Source organism: Idiotropiscis lumnitzeri, unplaced genomic scaffold (genome assembly GCF_059441095.1).
Source record: "Idiotropiscis lumnitzeri isolate Australia: NSW breed Sydney's pygmy pipehorse unplaced genomic scaffold, RoL_Ilum_1.0 HiC_scaffold_23, whole genome shotgun sequence".
Classification (NCBI taxonomy): Eukaryota; Metazoa; Chordata; class Actinopteri; order Syngnathiformes; family Syngnathidae; genus Idiotropiscis; species Idiotropiscis lumnitzeri.
In genome coordinates, this window is record NW_028283561.1 from 142501 (window position 1) to 162500 (window position 20000).

At 39.5% G+C, this 20000-nt stretch overlaps 1 protein-coding gene across 6 annotated transcripts in view; it reads left to right on the forward strand.

Annotated features, from left to right (window-relative positions):
• Window positions 1-20000, forward strand: part of uvssa (UV-stimulated scaffold protein A) — a 177097-nt gene that overhangs the window by 25128 nt on the left and 131969 nt on the right. Inside the window, exons 2-6 of one of the 6 annotated variants that reach the window (XM_088287071.1) lie at window positions 1690-1753; window positions 1867-1978; window positions 12907-13060; window positions 16994-17170; window positions 17545-17665. In XM_088287071.1, coding sequence (XP_088143197.1) covers window positions 1869-1978; window positions 12907-13060; window positions 16994-17170; window positions 17545-17665 — 562 coding nt within the window. In that variant the 5' untranslated portion in view covers window positions 1690-1753; window positions 1867-1868. Of the gene's footprint in view, window positions 1-1689; window positions 1754-1866; window positions 1979-5099; window positions 5205-5634; window positions 10165-12906; window positions 13061-16993; window positions 17171-17544; window positions 17666-20000 lie in introns of those variants that run through there. The other 5 variants (XM_088287070.1, XM_088287074.1, XM_088287073.1 and 2 more) reach the window with 5 other exon arrangements.

The following is a 20000-nucleotide window of genomic DNA, read 5'->3' on the forward strand; positions in this document are numbered from 1 at the left end:
CTCAGTGCAGCCGCTGTACCAGGTGGAATCCGCGAACTTTAATACAATCGATTCTGACTCAAACCCTGTCAGCCAAATTGCACCGACTCGTCCCCTGGAATGTGTAACAGATTTTTTCAGTTTTTTATGGACAAGTTTGCTACAGCTCGAACTGTTGTTTCAAAGGCTGCATCTGACCCCTCTGTACACATTCCTTGGTCTGGTCCGCCCGCAGTGAAGATTCTTTTGAGGCAATCTCCTTGTCATCTTTGGAGGATATGGTTTGCGATATTAAGCCATCCGGCTCACCATATGATGCCGTTCCTCCTCAGTTCTTTAAGGAAGTCCTCCCAAGTATTGGCGAATCGATTTGGGCCATGATCAACACCAGTCTTTCTTGTGGTATAGTCCCCCAACATTTTAAACACACTGTGTTGCAAGCCCTGCTTAAGAAACCTGGCCTTGACCAAGATGTGCTGTCGAATAATAGACCCATTTCCAAATTGCTTTTATTTCTAAAATTTTGGATCACGTGGTGCACTTGCAGTTACGATCCTTCCAGTTAGGTTTAAAAAAAATGCAAATCACAGAGTCTGCCATGTTATGAGTTTTGAATGATATTCTCCAGGCAAACGACACTGAAGACTATGTATGTCTTGTCTTGTTAGATCTAACCGCAGCGTATAACACGGTTGACCACAGTATTCTTCTGGTTCATTTACAGCTTCCATTTTGAAAACCCACTTGAAGACACATTTTTATGCTTTAGCTTTTGACTCATCATGAGACTGTCACTGTTCTGCTGTTATTGTGGTATCTATTGTAAATGTGTTTATGAGTTTTAATTTTTGTTCTAATCACTAATTTATATGACGGCATATGGAAAGCGCTTTGTTACAGATTGTTGTGAAATGCTCTTTATAAATAAAATTGTATTGTATTGCAAAAAATAAATAAATATAATAGACACAACACAATACAATACAACTTTATTTATATAGCGCATTTCACAACACACTGCTCAAAGCACACCACTCACAACATCTCTCTAACCAGCCGACTGATTGGCTGAGGCTGTAGGACTCCCAGAATGCTTGGCAGTGCTTGATTCGTGTTTTGTTATTTTTTTTTTCTTTTTGGGATTAGAATGACATGAGGAATACCCCCAAAAATACTTTCTTAGTTTTTACAATGGACATGGACATGACAGATGCCTGGAAGGTAACAAGCCAATTACAAGCTAGAAGAAAGCCACTTGAGGAAAAGGTTGTGTATTCAATGACTTGCATTTTACTGGCTGCATCCTCCGGCGGCCGCATTTTTCTGCTGCATCATGTCACTTCTGGCGTGACGCATGTTTATGTGTTTTAATTTGTGTTCTAATAACACGCAAATTTATATTCCGCCATTTACAAAGTGCTTTGTTACAGCTCCAGCTGTTGTGAAATGCGCTATATAAATGAAGTTGTATTGTATTGTATTGTTAATGGCAATGTGTTTGACCCACTACTGGTTGAGTTGTCCCAAAAGCTGCCCTAACACCTGCGGGCCTGCTAATGACATGTGACAAACTCAGTTTTGCCTATTCAAAGCTGTCTTTCTCAAAATATACGCTCGCAAACATGGTAGCTACTGTTTCTTGCGTGGGGGATGTCTTGCCATACCTATGCCCCATAATGTGGTGTGCCCTTCTGTCTGTGCTTAATACAGAAAAAGCACACGCAACTGAGACTGCGCCCTTTAATATGGTGCGCTCTATGGATGTGAAAATACGGTACGTCATGAAAATACGGTACTTGTCTTACTAGGTGTCTTGTGTGACGTTACGCACTGGAGATCACGTGAGCTTTAATTTTATACATGTATGTTTTATTTGTTTATGTTTAGGTATGGAGTTATCTCAGAGGGATAGGCTGTCTGAGCTTGTTGAGGAGCTTACGACTTCTGGACAGCTCCAGCTCAACAAGGAAAAAATGAGGGAAGTTAAGACAATATGCAAGTAAGTCAAATTCTTTTTAATTGTATTTTTTTTTTAACTTCCAGCCATTTGCAGAAAAAACAACCCCATACATGTCTCTGAATGTATGTATATGTATACAGTGAACCCTCGGTTATCGCGGTTAATGGGGACCGAGACCACCCGCGAAAACTGAAGATCCGCGAAGTAGCGGCGCACCTTCAAAAAAAAAATAAAATAAAATAAAATACTTATATATACTTCGCACCTATATATATATATATATATATATATATATATATATATATATATATACGGGTAGAGAGAAAGAGAGTGACATTCATGTTATAAATAAAAAAAAAAATATTATTAAAACTTATTATTTTTTTATTCCCCAGCCATTATTTTTGTATGTATATGTAGATATATATATATATATATATATATATATATATATATATATATATATATATAGAAGAGCGTGGGCGAAGAGGAGAGTGGTCGAAGAAGAGCACATTCCCCCGGGCACGATCGGGAGCGACGTTTCGCGCGGTTCGGACCATACCAGAGCTCCGGCCGGCGTGCGTGGCAGTTAAGCCGAAGAGGAGCACCTTCCGCCCAGGCACGGGCGGGGCGACATTTCGCTCCGTTCGGGACCGTACGAGAGCTCCGGAGGAGGCCGGCCGGCGTGCGTGGCAGTTAAGCCGAAGAGGAGCACCTTCCGCCCGGGGCACGAGCGGAGCGCGAGGCTGTCAGTTATGAATGAATAAATGAATAAATAAATAAATGAAGAATGCCACCTTTCATTTCACTGTCATGATCCGTGCCTGTCATGCCGCGTGTGTTTTTGTTTTTTCAGCTGTGTGGGCGTTCCTCCAGCGATCGTCTCGCGCCATGCCGTCAGCTGCTGCGAGACGCGCCCACCAGCCCCGCACCGGATTCCCATTCACTCACTGATTACACTCACTATATAATCCACCTACACTGACTACCTGGCGTCGGATTGTTATCCTACTTGCTCATGCTCCCGTACTTCGATCGTTATCTTGTTCAAGTGTTTCTTTTGTCGCGTTTTTCTTTCATTTCGTTATCAGCTACAGCTCGGCTCGTTTTCTGTTCTCTTTTTCTGTCGATGATTGGTCTCCTCTTATCCTTCCGTGGTAAGCAATCTTCGTTAGTCATTCCTTGCCTTTTGCAAGTGTTTTTCGTTCTATAGTTATTCCCTTTTCCTGGTGCGAGTGTTCCACCAGCGCTTTACGTTCTTTCCGCCGATAGATTGGTATTATATATATTATAGCCGATAGACCCTTATAGTCCTAGATTGTAAATGGATACTGACTATATTGTGATTATAATAAATATCTTTGTATCACCACCTTTTTTCCCCGTGTCTGCGTTTGGAGAGTCCTGCTCAATCCTCCAGCTCTGCTGGAGGATCATAACATTCACAGGGCACACCGGACGGCGTACCAACAGGTAAAAGTCGAAGTAATTAAATAAATACAAAAAGAAGTAATTGAATAAAAACAAAAATAATGGCTGGGGAATAAAAAAATAATTTGTAATATTTTATTTTTTTTGTTATAACATGAATTTCACTCTTTCTCTCTCTCTACCCGTATTCCAGATGGTGTACTGTATACAGGGGGGTATACTGTATACCTGTCTAGGTTTTTTTAAGCATTTTTGTAGGGGCGTCGCTACTTCGCGGATTTTCAGTTTTCGCGGGTGGTCTCTGTCCCCATTAACCGCGATAACCGGGGTTTTCACTGTATATATGTATGTATGTATATATATATATATATATATATATATATATATATATATATATATATATATATATATATATATAGGGGTGTGTGTGTGTGTGTATATGTATATATATATATATATTTATATATATATATATATATATATATATATATATATATATATATATATATATATATATAATGGGGACCGAGACCACCCGCAAAAACTGAAAATCCGCGAAGTAGCGGCGCACCTTCAAAAATGCTTAAAAAAAAAAAGTGCGAAGTAGCGGCGCACCTTCAAAAATGCTTAAAAAAATATATATACAATATATATACAGTAATACCCCGGTTATCGCGGTTAATGGGGACCGAGACCACCCGCGAAAACTGAAAATCCGCGAAATAGCGGCGCACCTTCAAAAATGCTTAAAAAAAAAAAAAGAATATATATATATATATATATATATATATATATATATATATATATATGGGTAGAGAGAGAGAGTGAAATTCATGTTATAACAAAAAAAAAAAAATTATTATTAAAACTTTTTTTTTATTCCCCAGCCATTATTTTCGTATTTATTCAATTACTTCTTTTTGTATTTATTTAATTACTTCGACTTTTACCTGCTGGTACGCCGTCCGGTGTGCCCTGTGAATGAGCTGGAGGATTGAGCAGGACTTTCCAAACGCAGACACGGGAAAAAAGGTGGTGATACAAAGATATTTATTATAATCACAATATAGTCAGTGTAATCAGCGCGTCTCGCAGCAGCTGACGGCATGCCGCGAGACGATCGCTGGAAGAACGCCCACACAGCTGAAAAAACAAAAACACACGCGGCATGACAGGCACGGATCATGACAGTGAAATGAAAGGTGGCATTCTTCATTTATTTATTTATTCATTCATAACTGACAGCCTCACACTCCGCTTGTGCCCGGGCGGAAGAGGTGCTCCTATTCGGCTTAACTGTGACACACGCCCGCCTTCCTCCTCCGGAGCTTCCATTCGGTTAAACTTAGGGGCCGCTTGGAACCGCCCGTGCCCGGGGACGGTGCTCCTCTTCGGCTGACTGTGACACACGCCCGCCCTCCTCCCCCGGAGCTTCCATTCGGTTAAACTTAGGGGCCGCTTGGAACCGCCCGTGCCCGGGGAAGGTGCTCCTCTTAGGCTTACTGTGACGCAAGCATGCCCTCCTCCTCCGGAGCTTCCATTCGGTTAAACTTAGGGGCCGCTTGGAACCGCCCGTGCCCGGGGAAGGTAATCTTCTACGGCTTAACTGCCACGCACGCCGGCCGGAGCTCTGGTACGGTCCGAACCGCGCGAAACGTCGCCCCAAATCGTGCCCGGGGGAACGTGCTCTTCTTCGTCCACTCTCTTCTTCGTCCACTCTCCTCTTCGGCGCACGCCGGCCGTCTAACCGCTCCAGCGCCCCCCCGTGCCGCTCGGCGAAACTACAATGCCCCCGAATATTTTTTAGACCCGCGAAGCACTGACGCCGCGAAAGGTGAAGCGCGAAGTAGCGAGGTTTCACTGTATACGTATATATATGTATATGTATATATATGTGTATATATGTATATGTATATATCAATCAAATTTTTCTTATATAGCACTTTTCATACATAAAATGCAGCTCAAAGTGCTGTACAATAAAAACATCCAAATTACAACAAAAAACTAAAACCCATCCACCCACCCAACATAAACACAAGACACATCCACACACACGCCTGAACTCGCATACACACAGAACACTCGCATTCACACAACTTCATAAACCATCTTAGTAGAAAGACAGAAAGACATGGCAAGGCACAGAGAAACCATATGAGAAAATGTACCCAGGGTAGGTCATCCGCGCTGAGAGGGATGACGGCCCACGGCCACAGGGAGCTCCGCCAACACACAGACCTCCGGCCCAGACTGACCGGGGTAGACCCTACACAGAGTGCCCCGGGCCACCGGGCCTAAGGAGCCTCCGGGATGAAGCCCCCTGTGAGAAGGCCAGCCACACCTCCCAGCGCGTAGGCCCCCCTTGAGGAAACACTGGAGCTAAAATATATAAAAGAAAATGATAATGCCAAAAGAAAAAGAAGCTAAAAATTAAAAGACAATAATATAAAAAGACGGAGCTAAAATATATAAGAAAAATGATGATACTCAAAGACAAAGAAGCTAAAAATTAAAGACAATGATAATAGATAAAATGACAGTCCTGAATTAAAAGACTAAGATAAATTATTTAAAAGCCAAACTAAAAAGGTGAGTCTTGAGCCTCCTTTTAAAAATATCAACAGTCTCTGCGGACCTGATGTCCTCCGGCAGGCTATTCCATAGACGAGGACCAGAATGGCTGAATGCAGCCTCGCCATGTGTTCCAGTCCTCACCCTAGGAATAATTAACAGGCCGGTGCCAGAGGACCTCAGGGTCCGCGAGGGTTGATATGTGAAAAGAAGGTCAGATAAATAAGATGGCCCAAAACCGTTAAGGCATTTAAAAACTAATAGAAGCACCTTAAAATCATACCTGAAACACACGGGGAGCCAATGCAGCAATTTTAAAACTGGTGTAATATGTGCCCGCCCTCTGGTCCTCGTCAGCACCCGTGCGGCTGAATTCTGAAGTAGTTGTAGACTAGAAATACTCTTTTTGGGAAGACCAGAGAGCAGGGCATTACAATTATCTAGGCGGCAGGAAATAAAAGCATGCATCAGCACCTCCGTGTTAGCCTGAGAGAGAAACGGGCGGACTCTGGCTATATTCTTAAGGTGATAAAAACCAATCTTGGTTACATTTTTAATATGAGGAGTAAAACTGAGCTGAGAGTCAAGAATAACGCCCCGGTTCTTCACACATTGTGAGGGTTTAAAATCTTATATTTTTGGTAAAGGTTTCTCTCTCTGACCTTCAGGACTGATAAGTAAAACCTCTGTTTTGTCCTGATTGAGCTGTTGGAAATTCTCTGCCATCCATGACTTAATATCTAAAATGCAATTTAAAAGGGTACCGATAGGCTTTGTGTCATCCGGAGACACGGCAATATACAGCTGTGTGTCATCAGCGTAGCTGTGGAAGCTGATGCTGTGTCTCCTAATGACATCCCCAAGAGGAAGCATGTACAGATTAAAAAGTATTGGGCCTAAAATTGAACCTTGGGGAACCACACATTTAATTTCATGGGTTTTGGAGGAACAGGTATCCATACTTACAAAGAAACGTCTGTCTGTGAGATAGGAACAAAACCAGTTAAAAGCAGTACCAGAGATGCCCACTCGGTTTTTAAGTCTATTTAATAAAATGTGGTGATCTACTGTGTCAAAGGCGGCACTTAAATCCAGTCGCACCAAAACTGTGAGTTTTTTTGCATCTGTAAAACTCCTGAAATCATTTAAAATCCTTAAAAGAGCTGTCTCTGTACTGTGGTTCATTCTAAAACCAGATGGAAATTTCTCTAAAACATAATTTGTATTTAAAAAATAATTTAACTGTAGAAAAACAATTCTTTCTAAAATCTTGCTTAAAAACGGTAAGTTGGATACAGGTCTGTAATTATTTAAAACACTGGGGTCAGAAATGCTCTTCTTCAGAAGGGGCTTCACCACCGCCGTTTTAAACGCAGTGGGAAAGACACCCATCTGAAGAGAGCAATTAACTATATTTAAAATCTGTTCCTCAAAAAATCCATAAAAAGCTTTTAAAAATGATGTGGGAATTGGATCTAAAAGGCAGGTTGTTTGATTCACCTGGGAGAAAACTTGACCAAGTGTCCTTGCATCAACCAGGGCAAAACTTTCCAGTGTTTCCTCTGGTAAAAATGACTGTCCAGCGTTAATAGAAGTTACGTTTTGATGAGCTAAAAGACTGGATCTTATGTCATCGATTTTACTTCTGAAGTGGTCTGCAAAGTCCTCACAGAGAGCGTCTGTCGCTGTCTGTCATTTTTTAAGATCAGAGCTGGTTAAAAGATCGAAGGTGGAGAAGAGATACCTAGGGTTGTTTTTATTAATTGTAATGAGATTTGAGAAGTAAGACATTCTTGCCTGTTTGACTGTTTTATTGTAGGATTTGAGTTGTTGACATAATATTTGATAATGAACTGAAAGGTTGCTCTTTCTCCACCTCCTTTCTGCACTCCTGCATTTTCTTTTTGATTTCTTAGTTAAATCATTTCTCCACGGGGGTATCGTCTTAATTGTTATGTTTTCTGTTAAAAGTGGAGCAACCGAGTCTAATGTTGATTTTAAAACCCTGTTAAAATTATCTACAATAAAATCACAAGGTGCAGGTAAAATGTCAGCAGGAGTGCTCTTTAAAATCTCAATAAAATTTGCAGCCACCTCAGAAGTTAGGTAGCGTTTTCTCACTGTTCTCACCGGGGCTGCTTCTTGATTAAAACTGGCGATGTTAAAATATACACAGTAGTGGTCTGACACAGCCAGGTCAACAACAGAGGACACACCAATGGACAGGCCGTAGGTTATGACCAGGTCCAGGGTGTGTCCTCTGTTGTGAGTTGTTTGTGCGACATGCTGTTTAAAATCAAAATAGCTTAAAAGGTTTAAAAATTCTCTGAACAGTGGGTCCGAGATATTGTCAATGTGCACATTAAAATCGCCAGTTATTAAAATTCTATTATAAGTGGAATGTAAAATCGATAAGAACTCTGAAAACTCACTAATAAATGAAGTAGAGTGATGAGGAGGTCTATAAATTGTGACGCAGAGAATGGAGGGACTGCTAAAAACAAAGGCATGGTGTTCAAAAGATAAATACCGGTTAAAAATAGTTTTCTTAAAAATAAGAGAGGTTTTTATAATTGACGCAGTCCCGTCTCCTCTTTTACAGTCTCTGGTCGAAAATAAAAAATTTAAATTTGGTGGGCAAGCCTCGGTGAGACCAACTGGAGCATCTGTACCTAGCCATGTCTCAGATAAAAGAATACCTTCAAGCTTGTTGTCTAAAATCAGGTCGTTTATGATAAAAGTTTTGTTTAAAAGGGAGCGCACGTTCAGCACAGCCAGGTTCATGTTTGTGCTGGACGTGCGCTCATGGTCGCATGGATTTGAAATGTTAACATGTAAAAGATTGTCACTGTTAAAACCACTTTGTGTGTGGGAGGGAAGCGTCTGCGAGTGATGTTTTAAATTGAGAAAATATCCGATGTGAGTGGAAATGATAATGGGGCGTGGTGGAGCGACATTGACATTGGCCTTTAGGTGGGTGTCGTGAGGTTGTTATTGCAATGGGTTGTGTTAGAGCTTGGGGTGGGAACACAGGCGGAGTGATTTGTCCATAGGAGTCAGCTGGGAGCGTGATTGACAACTGCATAATGAATGCTACCTGCTAAAATCGAGCTACCCAGGAAGCTCAAGTGAAAACCGTCCGGTTGGTAAAAGGAACAACGGTTCCAAAATAGGTTAAAATTGTCAATAAAAGCAAAACCGAAATGTCCGCAAGTGCGTATGAGCCATGTGTTCAGGCTTAAAAGACGACTGAAGCGCTCGCTGCCGGGGGATAGTGGCGGTAAAGTGCCGCTTATCCAGACCGACAGACCACATGTTCTTAGCAGGTCGAAGAGGACATTAAAATCTCGCTTGGTTTGCTCCGATTATCGGCGCACTGTTTCATTCGTCCCCACGTGGACAACGACCCGGGATACGAATGGTGGAAGAGAGAGAAGAACATCTGGCAGGATGTTAGTTATGTCCGTGACTATGGCTCCGGAATAACAGCGGGTGATAGTACCAATGTAGCGTGTGTTTAATGATGCTGTCGCCAACAATGACGGTGGTTGGTGAGTTCAGAGGGTGTGAAGAATGAGTGCCAGGGGAACCGTGAACTCTGTGGAGAGAATCCCAACCTCGTTGTCCTAAATCGTGCTCCACAGGCCGGGTGGCAACTGAGGATGGGACTGGTGAGTGGCGGCGATGTTTTATGGCCCACTCGTGTGCCGGGACACTGCGTCCCTGAGCAGCCCCACTCGAGAGCGGCCGACCAGGCCACGCGTGGACTCACCCACTCCGGCCGAATTCAGCGTGAGCGGCAGGGTATTCGAATAAGCACCTGGGACCCCAGCCCTGGGGTCAGATGCTACGGCTGACGTCTCCGACCGCAGGGGCGCAGCAGTGGCAGCGGGAGAATCCTCTGCCACGGCGGAAAAACGATTCTTCATGACCAATCGAGGGTGGGGAGATGTTTCTCTGCTCCTCTAGCTGTGGGATGCCACCTTGACCCAGGTGGTACCATGGAGTGGTGTTGAGCAGGATGGGCCTGGGCAGGTCGCTGGATCCCATCTCACCGGGTCCGTCAGTGGAGCCTCAGTCATACTCACAGCTGTCATGATTCCGCTGGAATGCCTATCCATAATGACGGCGGAGAGTTGTGGGAAACGGGTCGTAAAAGACCAGATGAGGGACTCTTTTATACGGAGTTCTTCCGTCAGACGATGGACTTCCTCTCTCAGGTCAGAGATAGTTTTTTTGTTTCATCCTGCACCATTATGAACCGGGTCAGGTGACCGGGGCTAGCACGGCGGGTTAGCAGCAGCTAGTCTGAGGCAGGAATATGCTAGCTGTTTGACAGTTGTTTGACAGTTGGCCGGTTCACCGGTGGGAGCGTGTCCGTAGGTTAAAAATTTATGTATACATTTGTTTATGTATACAATAAAATAATAAAAAGTATAAAAAGTATGTCCAAGCAGTAAAAGTAGTGCAAGCTTACTTATATATATATATATATATATATATATATATATGTATGTATATATATATATATATGTATGTATATGTACGTATATATATATATATATATATATATATATGTATGTATGTATATGTACATATATATGTACATATGTATACAGTGAACCCCCGGTTATCGCGGTTAATGGGGACCGAGACCACCCGCGAAAACTGAAAATCCGCGAAGTAGCGTCGCACCTTAAAAAAAACAACAAAAAAAAACGTGTGTGTGTATATATATATCTATACATATACTTCGCACCTATATATAAATATATATAGGTGCAAAGTAGCGGCACACCTTCAAAAATGCTTAAAAAAAAAATATATATATATATACATATATATATATATACATATATATATATATACGTATATATATACGTATATATATACGTATATATATATATATATATATATATATGTATATATATGTATATATATATATATATATATATATATATATATACGGGTAGAGAGAGAGTGAAATTCACGTTATAACAAAAAAAATATGATTAAAACGTATTATTTTTTTATTCCCCAGCCATTATTTTTGCATTTATTCAATTACTTCTTTTTGTATTTATTTAATTACTTCGACTTTTACCTGCTGGTACGCAGTCCGGTGTGCCCTGTGAAATGAAAGGTGGCATTTTTCATTGATTTATTTATTCATTTATTCATTCATAACTGACAGCCTCGCGCTCCGCTCACGCACGCCGGTGTCGTACCAAAGTACTTACCCCCTGCCAAAATCTGTATACCCTGCGCGCACGCATTGACTGATTCACTTCGCAACATTGGGTCTAGTCTACAAACGGGCGGTCATTAGTGCAATTGTGGAGTCCTAGGATGCAATATACACGACTATTGTACTTTTATCCAATGGTGTTCTAATATTGACCAATGCTGTATTTTGTTTACCATTGCAGTACTTTTATTGTTACAGTACTTTTATCATATACAGTATTTTTATCATTGCAGTATTTTTTTTATCAGTGCAGTATTTTTATTTTTATCATTGCTGTAGTTTTTTTTTATCTTAACATTTTTATTTATTTCCCCTCTGTAGCATGGACAGACCTTAGGAGTGTTTCCTTACACATATGTTGTGGGGATGTAAGCATGTATATATATGGGGATTTGTGTATAAACTTATATACTGTGTATATTCGCATAGGTTTGCTTTTTCTAAATGTCTGCTGCTAATGTTATACATTAACGGCTGCATTGCACCGCAAACTCTGTGTGATCTATATCTTTGCTGCTGTAGCACTGCAAATGTCCCCAGTGTGGGATTAATAAAGGACATCTTTATCTGTATCTTAATTTTTCGCAAAAAGCTGTAGGCATGGCAACGCACAGTTCGTCAAGAACACTGATTTTGACGGACCAAATAAGCACGAAAACTCATGAAACTTAAAAATATATCAGGCCTATTTATTTACTGTGCGAGTTTCAAAGATAGATAGAAATTTGGTAGTTTATGTAACAGACCAATGCCTACAAAAGTCTTTTGAAGCCATATACTAAACTTAGCAGGAAGTCCGCCATTTTGAATTTACTTGAAAGGTTGGTGTTGCCTTATACAATACAATACAATACAACTTTATTTCTATGGCGCATTTCACGTCAGCTATAGCGATAACAGTTTGACTACAAAAGCTGCTGTAACTTGACTGAAATGCTGATTACTTCTGAAGATTTCTCTCATTTGATAATAATCCAGTCCTGAACAGATGTACGAACGTACTTCTTATCATAGTGGTAGTGCCAACTAGTGTCAAAAGGAATTATCTTTTTTATGTTTGGTATTTTTTCTACATAAAGTTTGGCCTGATTTACCTCATATTTGTTCGAAAGAGATTTTTGGCATTTATCATATTGTAACACATAGTTTTTTAAATTTTACGCAAAGCTGTTGCCATGGCCACTATTCCCCCCCCCAAAAAAAAAACAAAAAGCACTTGCAGCAACTTCAGGCCTGGGAGCAGCATTGATTTTTCATTAGGTTGTGGTCGGTGTTGTGGTAAGTATTGTGTGATTTTAAACTCCGTAACGCCATGACAGTCATGGTTGTACGTGTCAACAAGCTCTAGCAAAAGTTGGAGGATCCACTATACATTCAGGCCAAGATCTAAAAAAAAAAGTCCAAGAAAGTTTTGGGCCTTTTTATAGGGATTGTATTTGATCAAAATCAGTTTCAATATTATATGCTTAATTTAAAAAAAAATGCACGTGCCAATAACCCAACGGTGCCATGGCTGCGAAGGCCCTTTATACCTCTAGTTTTATCTTTTTCTTTTTTTGGTGTGCTTAATGTGTGTTTTGTTTTTGGGGTGCTTTATCTGCTATGCACTTGATTCTTTTTAGAATTGTAATTGTAGGTTAGCTTTCATATAGAGTTTGTCTGAACTTTCTGTTCTCCGATTAATTATTTTTGTTGTTGTTGCTGTTCCCTGTAGGGAGTCTAACGATTGCATCGATCATGTCTACCACTCTCTAATGTCCCAGCTCAACCAAGACCATGCTGAGATCCGTCTGTCAGCCTTTCAAATAGCCAGTGAGCTTTTCCTCAAATCACATCACTTCAGAACACTCCTGGTGGACAACTTTCAGGTACTGGGGTAAATTGAAACTTTAGTTTTTTAATGTGCACTCCAATTGTTTATTCTTGGTGCAAATATTAATCATAGCTGCTCATGGATTAGGCCGACTTGTTTTAGGGAAGATTGTACATGTAACATTGCAGGAATTTTAATGCAGTCTTCTTACTTCCTTTGGGCCATAAATTCTCATCCACATCTCAGTAATTATCTCGAATTGCTATGAGCTATTTCAGAAAACCGGTTGAACATTGGTGGAGTTAATGCTTCACACTTGTCCCTTAGAAAATGTCAAAATTCTTTTGAGAAATATGCTTGACATGACAAATTGTTCAAACATTTTTCAGTTTAAGACATACAGTGAACTAATAACAAAATGTTCTGGTGTGTGCGATAATTCAACTGAGATCTTATAATAAACTATAGAGAATGCAATTTCTGGAGAAATTGCGTGTGAAGGCTGAGGAGTTGAAGCCATCTGGGTGGAAGGATGTGGAATGATATTGAATGATTTTGAATCATTGAGAATGAAATTGATTGAGTTTGAATCGTATAGAATAGAATGAGAATGTGGAATTATAGTGAATGATGGAAGGTGGAAGGATGTTGAATGATATTGAATGATTTTGAATCATAGAGAATGAAATTGAATGAGTTTGAATCGTAGAGAATAGAATTGAATGAGAATGTGGAAGGATGTTGAATGATAGTGAATGATGTTGAATGACACTAAATGGAAATGAATGAATAAATTGATTGTGATAAGTGAATGATGTTGAATGACACTAAATGGAAATGAATGAATAAATTGATTGAGATAATATTATCATTTAAAATGGTGAATAATGTGAAAGCATGGACACATTGTGTCAATTTAAAAAAAAAAAAAAAATATTCCATGGTCCGGGCTTGAACCGACAGTCTCCAGGATGGTGAACGAGTACTTAACCTCTGAAACACACAAGCATATACAAGTGCAAGTATAGAATCAGCCTTTACACAATAATAGAACTGGGAAAGCCTGGAATGAATGGGGAAAGATATCTTTGAAACATGAATACAGTATATGAATTGAGGAATGTGAGCGAGGAAAAAGTAATGTGAAATGCCTGAAATAAATGTTTTGAATTTCTCACTGAAACCATGTACACGGGAATTGTAAAGATCCATTTGGAATGGACGAATGGATGAATTTCTGACACTCAAATAGGGTGAATCCCTTCTAATCATAGAGAATATAATTGAATGAGAATGCAAATAGTGAATGATGGGGGGGTGGAAGGATGTTGAATGAGAGTGAATGACGTTGCATAACACTAAATGGAAATGAATCTGAATAAATTGATTGATAATATTAAAATGTAAAATCGTGAATAAGGTTGAAAGCATGTTAACGTTATGTCAATTAAAAAAAAAAAAAGTCACACGGTCGGGACTTGAACCGACAACCTCCTGGGTGGGAAACGAGTGCTTGACCTCTGAACCACGCAAGCATGCTCAAGGGCATGAAAAGAATCAGCCTTTACACAATAATAGAACTGGGAAAGCCTGGGATGAATGGAGAAAGATATCTTTGAAATATGAATACAGTAAATTAAGTGAATAATGTGAGTGGTGAGAAAGTAATGTGTAATGACTGAAATTAATGTTTTAAATTTCTAACTGAATTTCTAACACGTTAATTGTAAAGATCCATTGGGAATAGACGAATGGATGAATTTCTGACACTCAAATAGAGTGAATCAAGTGAATCCGTTCGAATTTCGTCACTTCCGATCAACTTCCGGTTGAAAAACGTCACTTCCGGTTCAAATATGAGTGAATTACGTCACTTACTGTCGAATGGGGGTAATTGAAGGGGGGGGGGCTAAATGGAATGAATTGAAGCCTGAATGGCGTGAATTTTACGAATTGATTGAAGTTGGAATGGTGAGAATCAGATGGAAAATGCGGAAGCAGTAGCGTGTAGAATAAGTGCAATTGGGAATGGATGAATTTTTGAAGGGTGAATGAGGTGAAAGTGTGAGAGGGGACACGGCAATGTTAAATAAATGACTTGAATGCTTTAAATATCAAATATGAAGCATTTAATAGTGAAATGTGGAATCTACCATTGGAAATGAATGGAATTTTTAGGGGTGAATAAAGTGAAATGGTGAATTATGGGAAATAGGTGAAGACATGAAAAATTGAAGCACGCAAGGTGTGTATATTTAGAATAGGTTGAAGTTGGAATGGTGAAAATCGGATGAAATATGTGGAAGTAGTTGCACGCCGAAGAAGTGCAATTGGAAATGGATGAATTTATGAAACGTGAATGAGGTGATTGTGTGAAAGGAGATACTGGAATGTGAAATGAATGACCTCAATGGGTTAAATTTTAATTTTGAAGCATTTAATTGTGAATTGTTGAATTTCCCATTGGAAATGAATGGGGTTTTTGAGGGTGAATAAAGTGAAATGGTGAATTATGGGAAATAAGTGAAGACGTGAAAAATGGAAGCACACATGGCATGAATATTTGGAAAAGATTGAAGTTGGAACAGTGAAAATTGGATGAAATATGTGGAAGCAGTGTCGTGTCGAAGAAGAGCATATGGGAATGGATGAATTTATGAAACGTGAATGAGGTAAAAGTGTGAATGGGAATACAGGAATGTGAAATGAATGACCTGAATGTGTTAAATTTTAAATTTGAAGCGTAAAATAGTGAAATGTTGAATCTCCCATTGGAAATGAATGGGGTTTTGGGGGGTGAATAATGTGAAATGGTGAATTATGTGAAATAAGTGAAGACGTGAAAAATGGAAGCACACATGGCATGAATATTTGGAATAGATTGAAGTTGGAACAGTGAAAATTGGATGAAATATGTGGAAGCAGTGTCGTGTCGAAGAAGAGCATATGGGAATGGATGAATTTATGAAACGTGAATGAGGTAAAAGTGTGAATGGGAATACAGGAATGTGAAACGAATGACCTAAATGTGTTAAATTTTAAATTTGAAGCGTAAAATAGTGAAATGTTGAATCTCCCATTGGAAATGAATGGGGTTTTTGGGGGTGAATAAAGTGAAATGGTGAATTATGGGAAATAGGTGAGGACATGAAAAAAGGAAGCATGTTTCCCGTGAATATTTGGAATAGAACGAAGTTGGAATGGTGAAAATCGGATGAAAACTGTGGAAGTAGTTACGCACCGAAAAAAGGCGAGGAAGAAAAAGTAGAATAACGTACGTGTGAAGTCCTCAGCCTTCACACAATTTTGATCAACACGAGATAAGCGAAACCATTTGCAGCATGAATGACAAGCTGCTTTTTTTTAATGTACAAATGGCACAATGATATGAAAATTAAACAAGTAGTTTTGAGATTCAATTCTGCTCTGAGAAATGTTCCAAATCAACAGTAAACAGTAATATGGTACCGTTCAGTTCGAGAGGGTGTGATTTAATGAGTTTGTTTTCATCTTGCATCCATACTGTATGAATTAACTTGTCAGAAGGGATTGACATTGTTAAGATTTTAACGATAGGACTCCCTTTAACGGGACTGCTCATCAATCCGGTACTTTAACGGTATTTTCACTTCTTCTCATGGTTCCATTATTTTTTTAGAAAAAAGGCCATAACAAAAGCAGAGTTGTTAGAATTAACACTGCTTTGTAATTTTTTTGTTTTTTAATAAATTTGCTTGTCTTGCAACAAATGTGCTTGTCTTGCAACTACAACACTAAATGTACTTTGTAAAATAAATTAATACAATCCAATCATTTATAGAAAAAGAGATGGTTGGAACAAATTAAAAAAGATTAAAATCATTGTCCTGATTGGACATTTCGCTGTCAAATTAAAATTTATTCTGAATCTCAGTTGTCCAGATCTATTACAAATGTGTCTTACAGTATGTAGACTTTGTTTGTCATTTTGATTCGTCCTCTCTGGCAGGAGTTCTTGGAGTTGACAGTAGAGACCAACTTTGAGCAGCCCCTGCCTCCTCCACAACCAGTAGCCAGGAAACTTCGGTCACTTGCTGTCCAGACTATCCAGTCCTGGCAATCCTTTTATGGCTCAGCATATAAGAAGTTGGAACTGGGCTATCACTTTCTCAAACAGTTTAAAAAAGTGAGCGATGTGAAGTCTTCTCAATACACATTTACATGACATGACATGATCATTGTTTTCAACTATATTATTTATTCATTTTGATTTAAACCCAAAACAAAAAAAACAAGTGGAATATATATATATATATATATATATATATATATATATATATATATATATATCCATATATATATCCATATATATATATATATATATATATATATATATATATATATATATATCCATATATATATATAACTGTAGCAGAAAGAAGATTGTGAACCACTCATCTAAAGAGTATTCTGAAACATTTACAAATAGATCAGTTGTTAATACTCCCGCAAAATACACACATTTGTTTTGTTTGGTTTTTTTTGTTTTTTTTTTTTTAGGTGGACTTTCAGGATGCTGAGGCCAGGACAGTAGCAGAGCGGGAAAGAGAGACTGAGAGACAAAGAAAACTGGAGAGGATATACAACAAGAGACTCAAAGTAGCCATTAGAGACTTGGAGGGTAAATGCTAAGTCCACTCCTCAGTAAAGGAATATTCGTCTTTTAGGTAAAATATCAGGTTGAAGCTAAAATGCACTAAAGGCAGGTCTTCTGGGGCCCGAAGCAAAGGTTCCTTTTTGGGCCCTCTAACTTATCAGCAGTACCAACCGTGCTGCTATAGATTACTCTAAAGCCCATCATGTGAATGTGACTGCAACAATCTCTTCATTTTTACTTTTTGTCATTGCAAAAACCGGCACCACTAAAGCATTAGAGCAGGGGTCTTCAATCCTGTTCCTCGAGGGCCGGTGTCCTGCCCGTTTTCCACCTCTCCCTGGTGCAACACACCTGAGCGATCGTTATCTAGCTTCTGCAGACCTTGCTGATTATCTGATCATTTGAATCAGCTGTGTTGCAGCAGGGAAAGATGGAAAACCTGCAGGACACCGGCCCTCGAGGAACAGGGTTGAGGACCCCTGCATTAGAGCCTTTCTAATCAGCTACCAATGTACAGGTCAAGTCAGGACTACACCCCCGAAAAAATTACATTTTCCGCCGACTTAAAACGTCCCGTTGAGTTAAGACACTAAATTTACATTTTAATGCAATAGTTTGATGATTAATATTTATACACAAACAAAATGTTTTTAACCCAACTTCAGATCAGAGTGAGAATTTTTGCATTTATGAATTATATGATAAACGAGCCCAAGGAAAGTATCTGAGGTGAATTAGTATTAAAATATCATAACGAGTACCTGTACCTAATTAAGTACATATTTTTTCTTTCTTTCTTCCTTCATGGTATAAGATCAAATCTACCCCGTATTATTATTATTATTATTTTTGTTGCTGCCAAATTATTAAGTACGTAATATTGTAAGTGGTGCTAACACAACAATAAAACAATAAAATACATGAGTAAATAACAGGAACATGGCGCAAAAAAAAAGCCTAATCTGAGCTCTAACGTTGAGTGCAGGACATCTTTGGTTAATGCTAGCAAACTCTTAACGTTCCTGAAAATAAAATGAATAGGCACAGCGCACAGACACAATATAAGCTTTTTTCCCCCTTTTAAAATATCAGTTAAAATAAATCAAGTTTGGGCGGCACGGTGGCCGACTGGTTAGCACGATGGCCTCACAGTGCGAGACAGCATCAGGCGTGGGTTCAATCCCGGCCATCCTGTGTGGAGTTTGCATGTTCTCCCCGTGCTTGCGTGGGTTTCCTCCGGGTACTCTGGTTTCCTCCCACATTCCAAAAAACATGCATGGCAGGCCGATTGAACACTCTAAATTGCCCCTAGTTATGAGTGTGAGTGTGGATGGTTGGTCGTCTGTGTGTCTGCAATTGGCTGGCAACCAGTTCAGGGTGTCCCCCGCCTACTGCCCGAAGATAGCTGGGATAGGCTCCAGCACCCCCTGCGACCCTAGTGAGGAGAAGCGGTACAGAAGATGGATGGATAAATCAAGTTCCGTCGTGTGTTGATGCTGGCCTAGTAGGGGCATTTGCAGTCTGAATGAATTCCCCACTACCCCTGCGTCGTTGCTATTCTCAATTACCTAGAGATTGCTTTTTTTCTGTTCTCCACCTTTTCTTTTTGTTCTTTTGTTTTTCCGCACCCGATGGATAGTCTGTTTGACATTTTTCTTGGTGCCCTTGTTTATACTCAATTGCACGTTGCCTCGGAGTACACGGTGCGCGTGCGCATTAGTGATAGGATGTGTCCGTAATAGGTTGCCCGATCGGGGCCCTTTGGTGAAGTCGGGTCCCTACGCGGCTGCGTAATTGGCGTATAGGCTGGCCCTGACTAAAGTTTAGCTCAATTTGACCTTCTCTCTCTTCTTTTATAAAGAGCTGAATGGCAAAATTTAAATGTTGTCTTTCCACTATTTGCTTCGTACTGTGCTGACTTTGTAGGTCAATGCCCCACAATCGAAAACAGAAAGTTCCTTGCGTATGATTGCTCCAGTGGTTGAAGGTTGAAATGATTTGCCCCAAGTTATTAGTCCACAATAAGGATATTTTAGATAACTAAAACTAACATTTAAAATCTTTTCGTGAACGAAATAAAATCAAAATGCTTTAAAACAAAAAGAAGAAAACTAACCGAATTGACGTCTTACATAAATAAAACTAACTATAATTGTAGTGAAAATGCACTTGATATTCATGAGCTTCTCAGGGTTGTTTTCAAATGTATTTATTCCTGTATTGCTGTATGCTCGTACAGAAGAAGAAAGGTTGAAGGATTTTAGTTTCTTACTTTACTGCCCAATACTTTCTTTTCCTTTTTTTTTAAATAAAAAAAATCAAATAAAAAATAACAAAATAAAAACTGTCTCATGAAAAA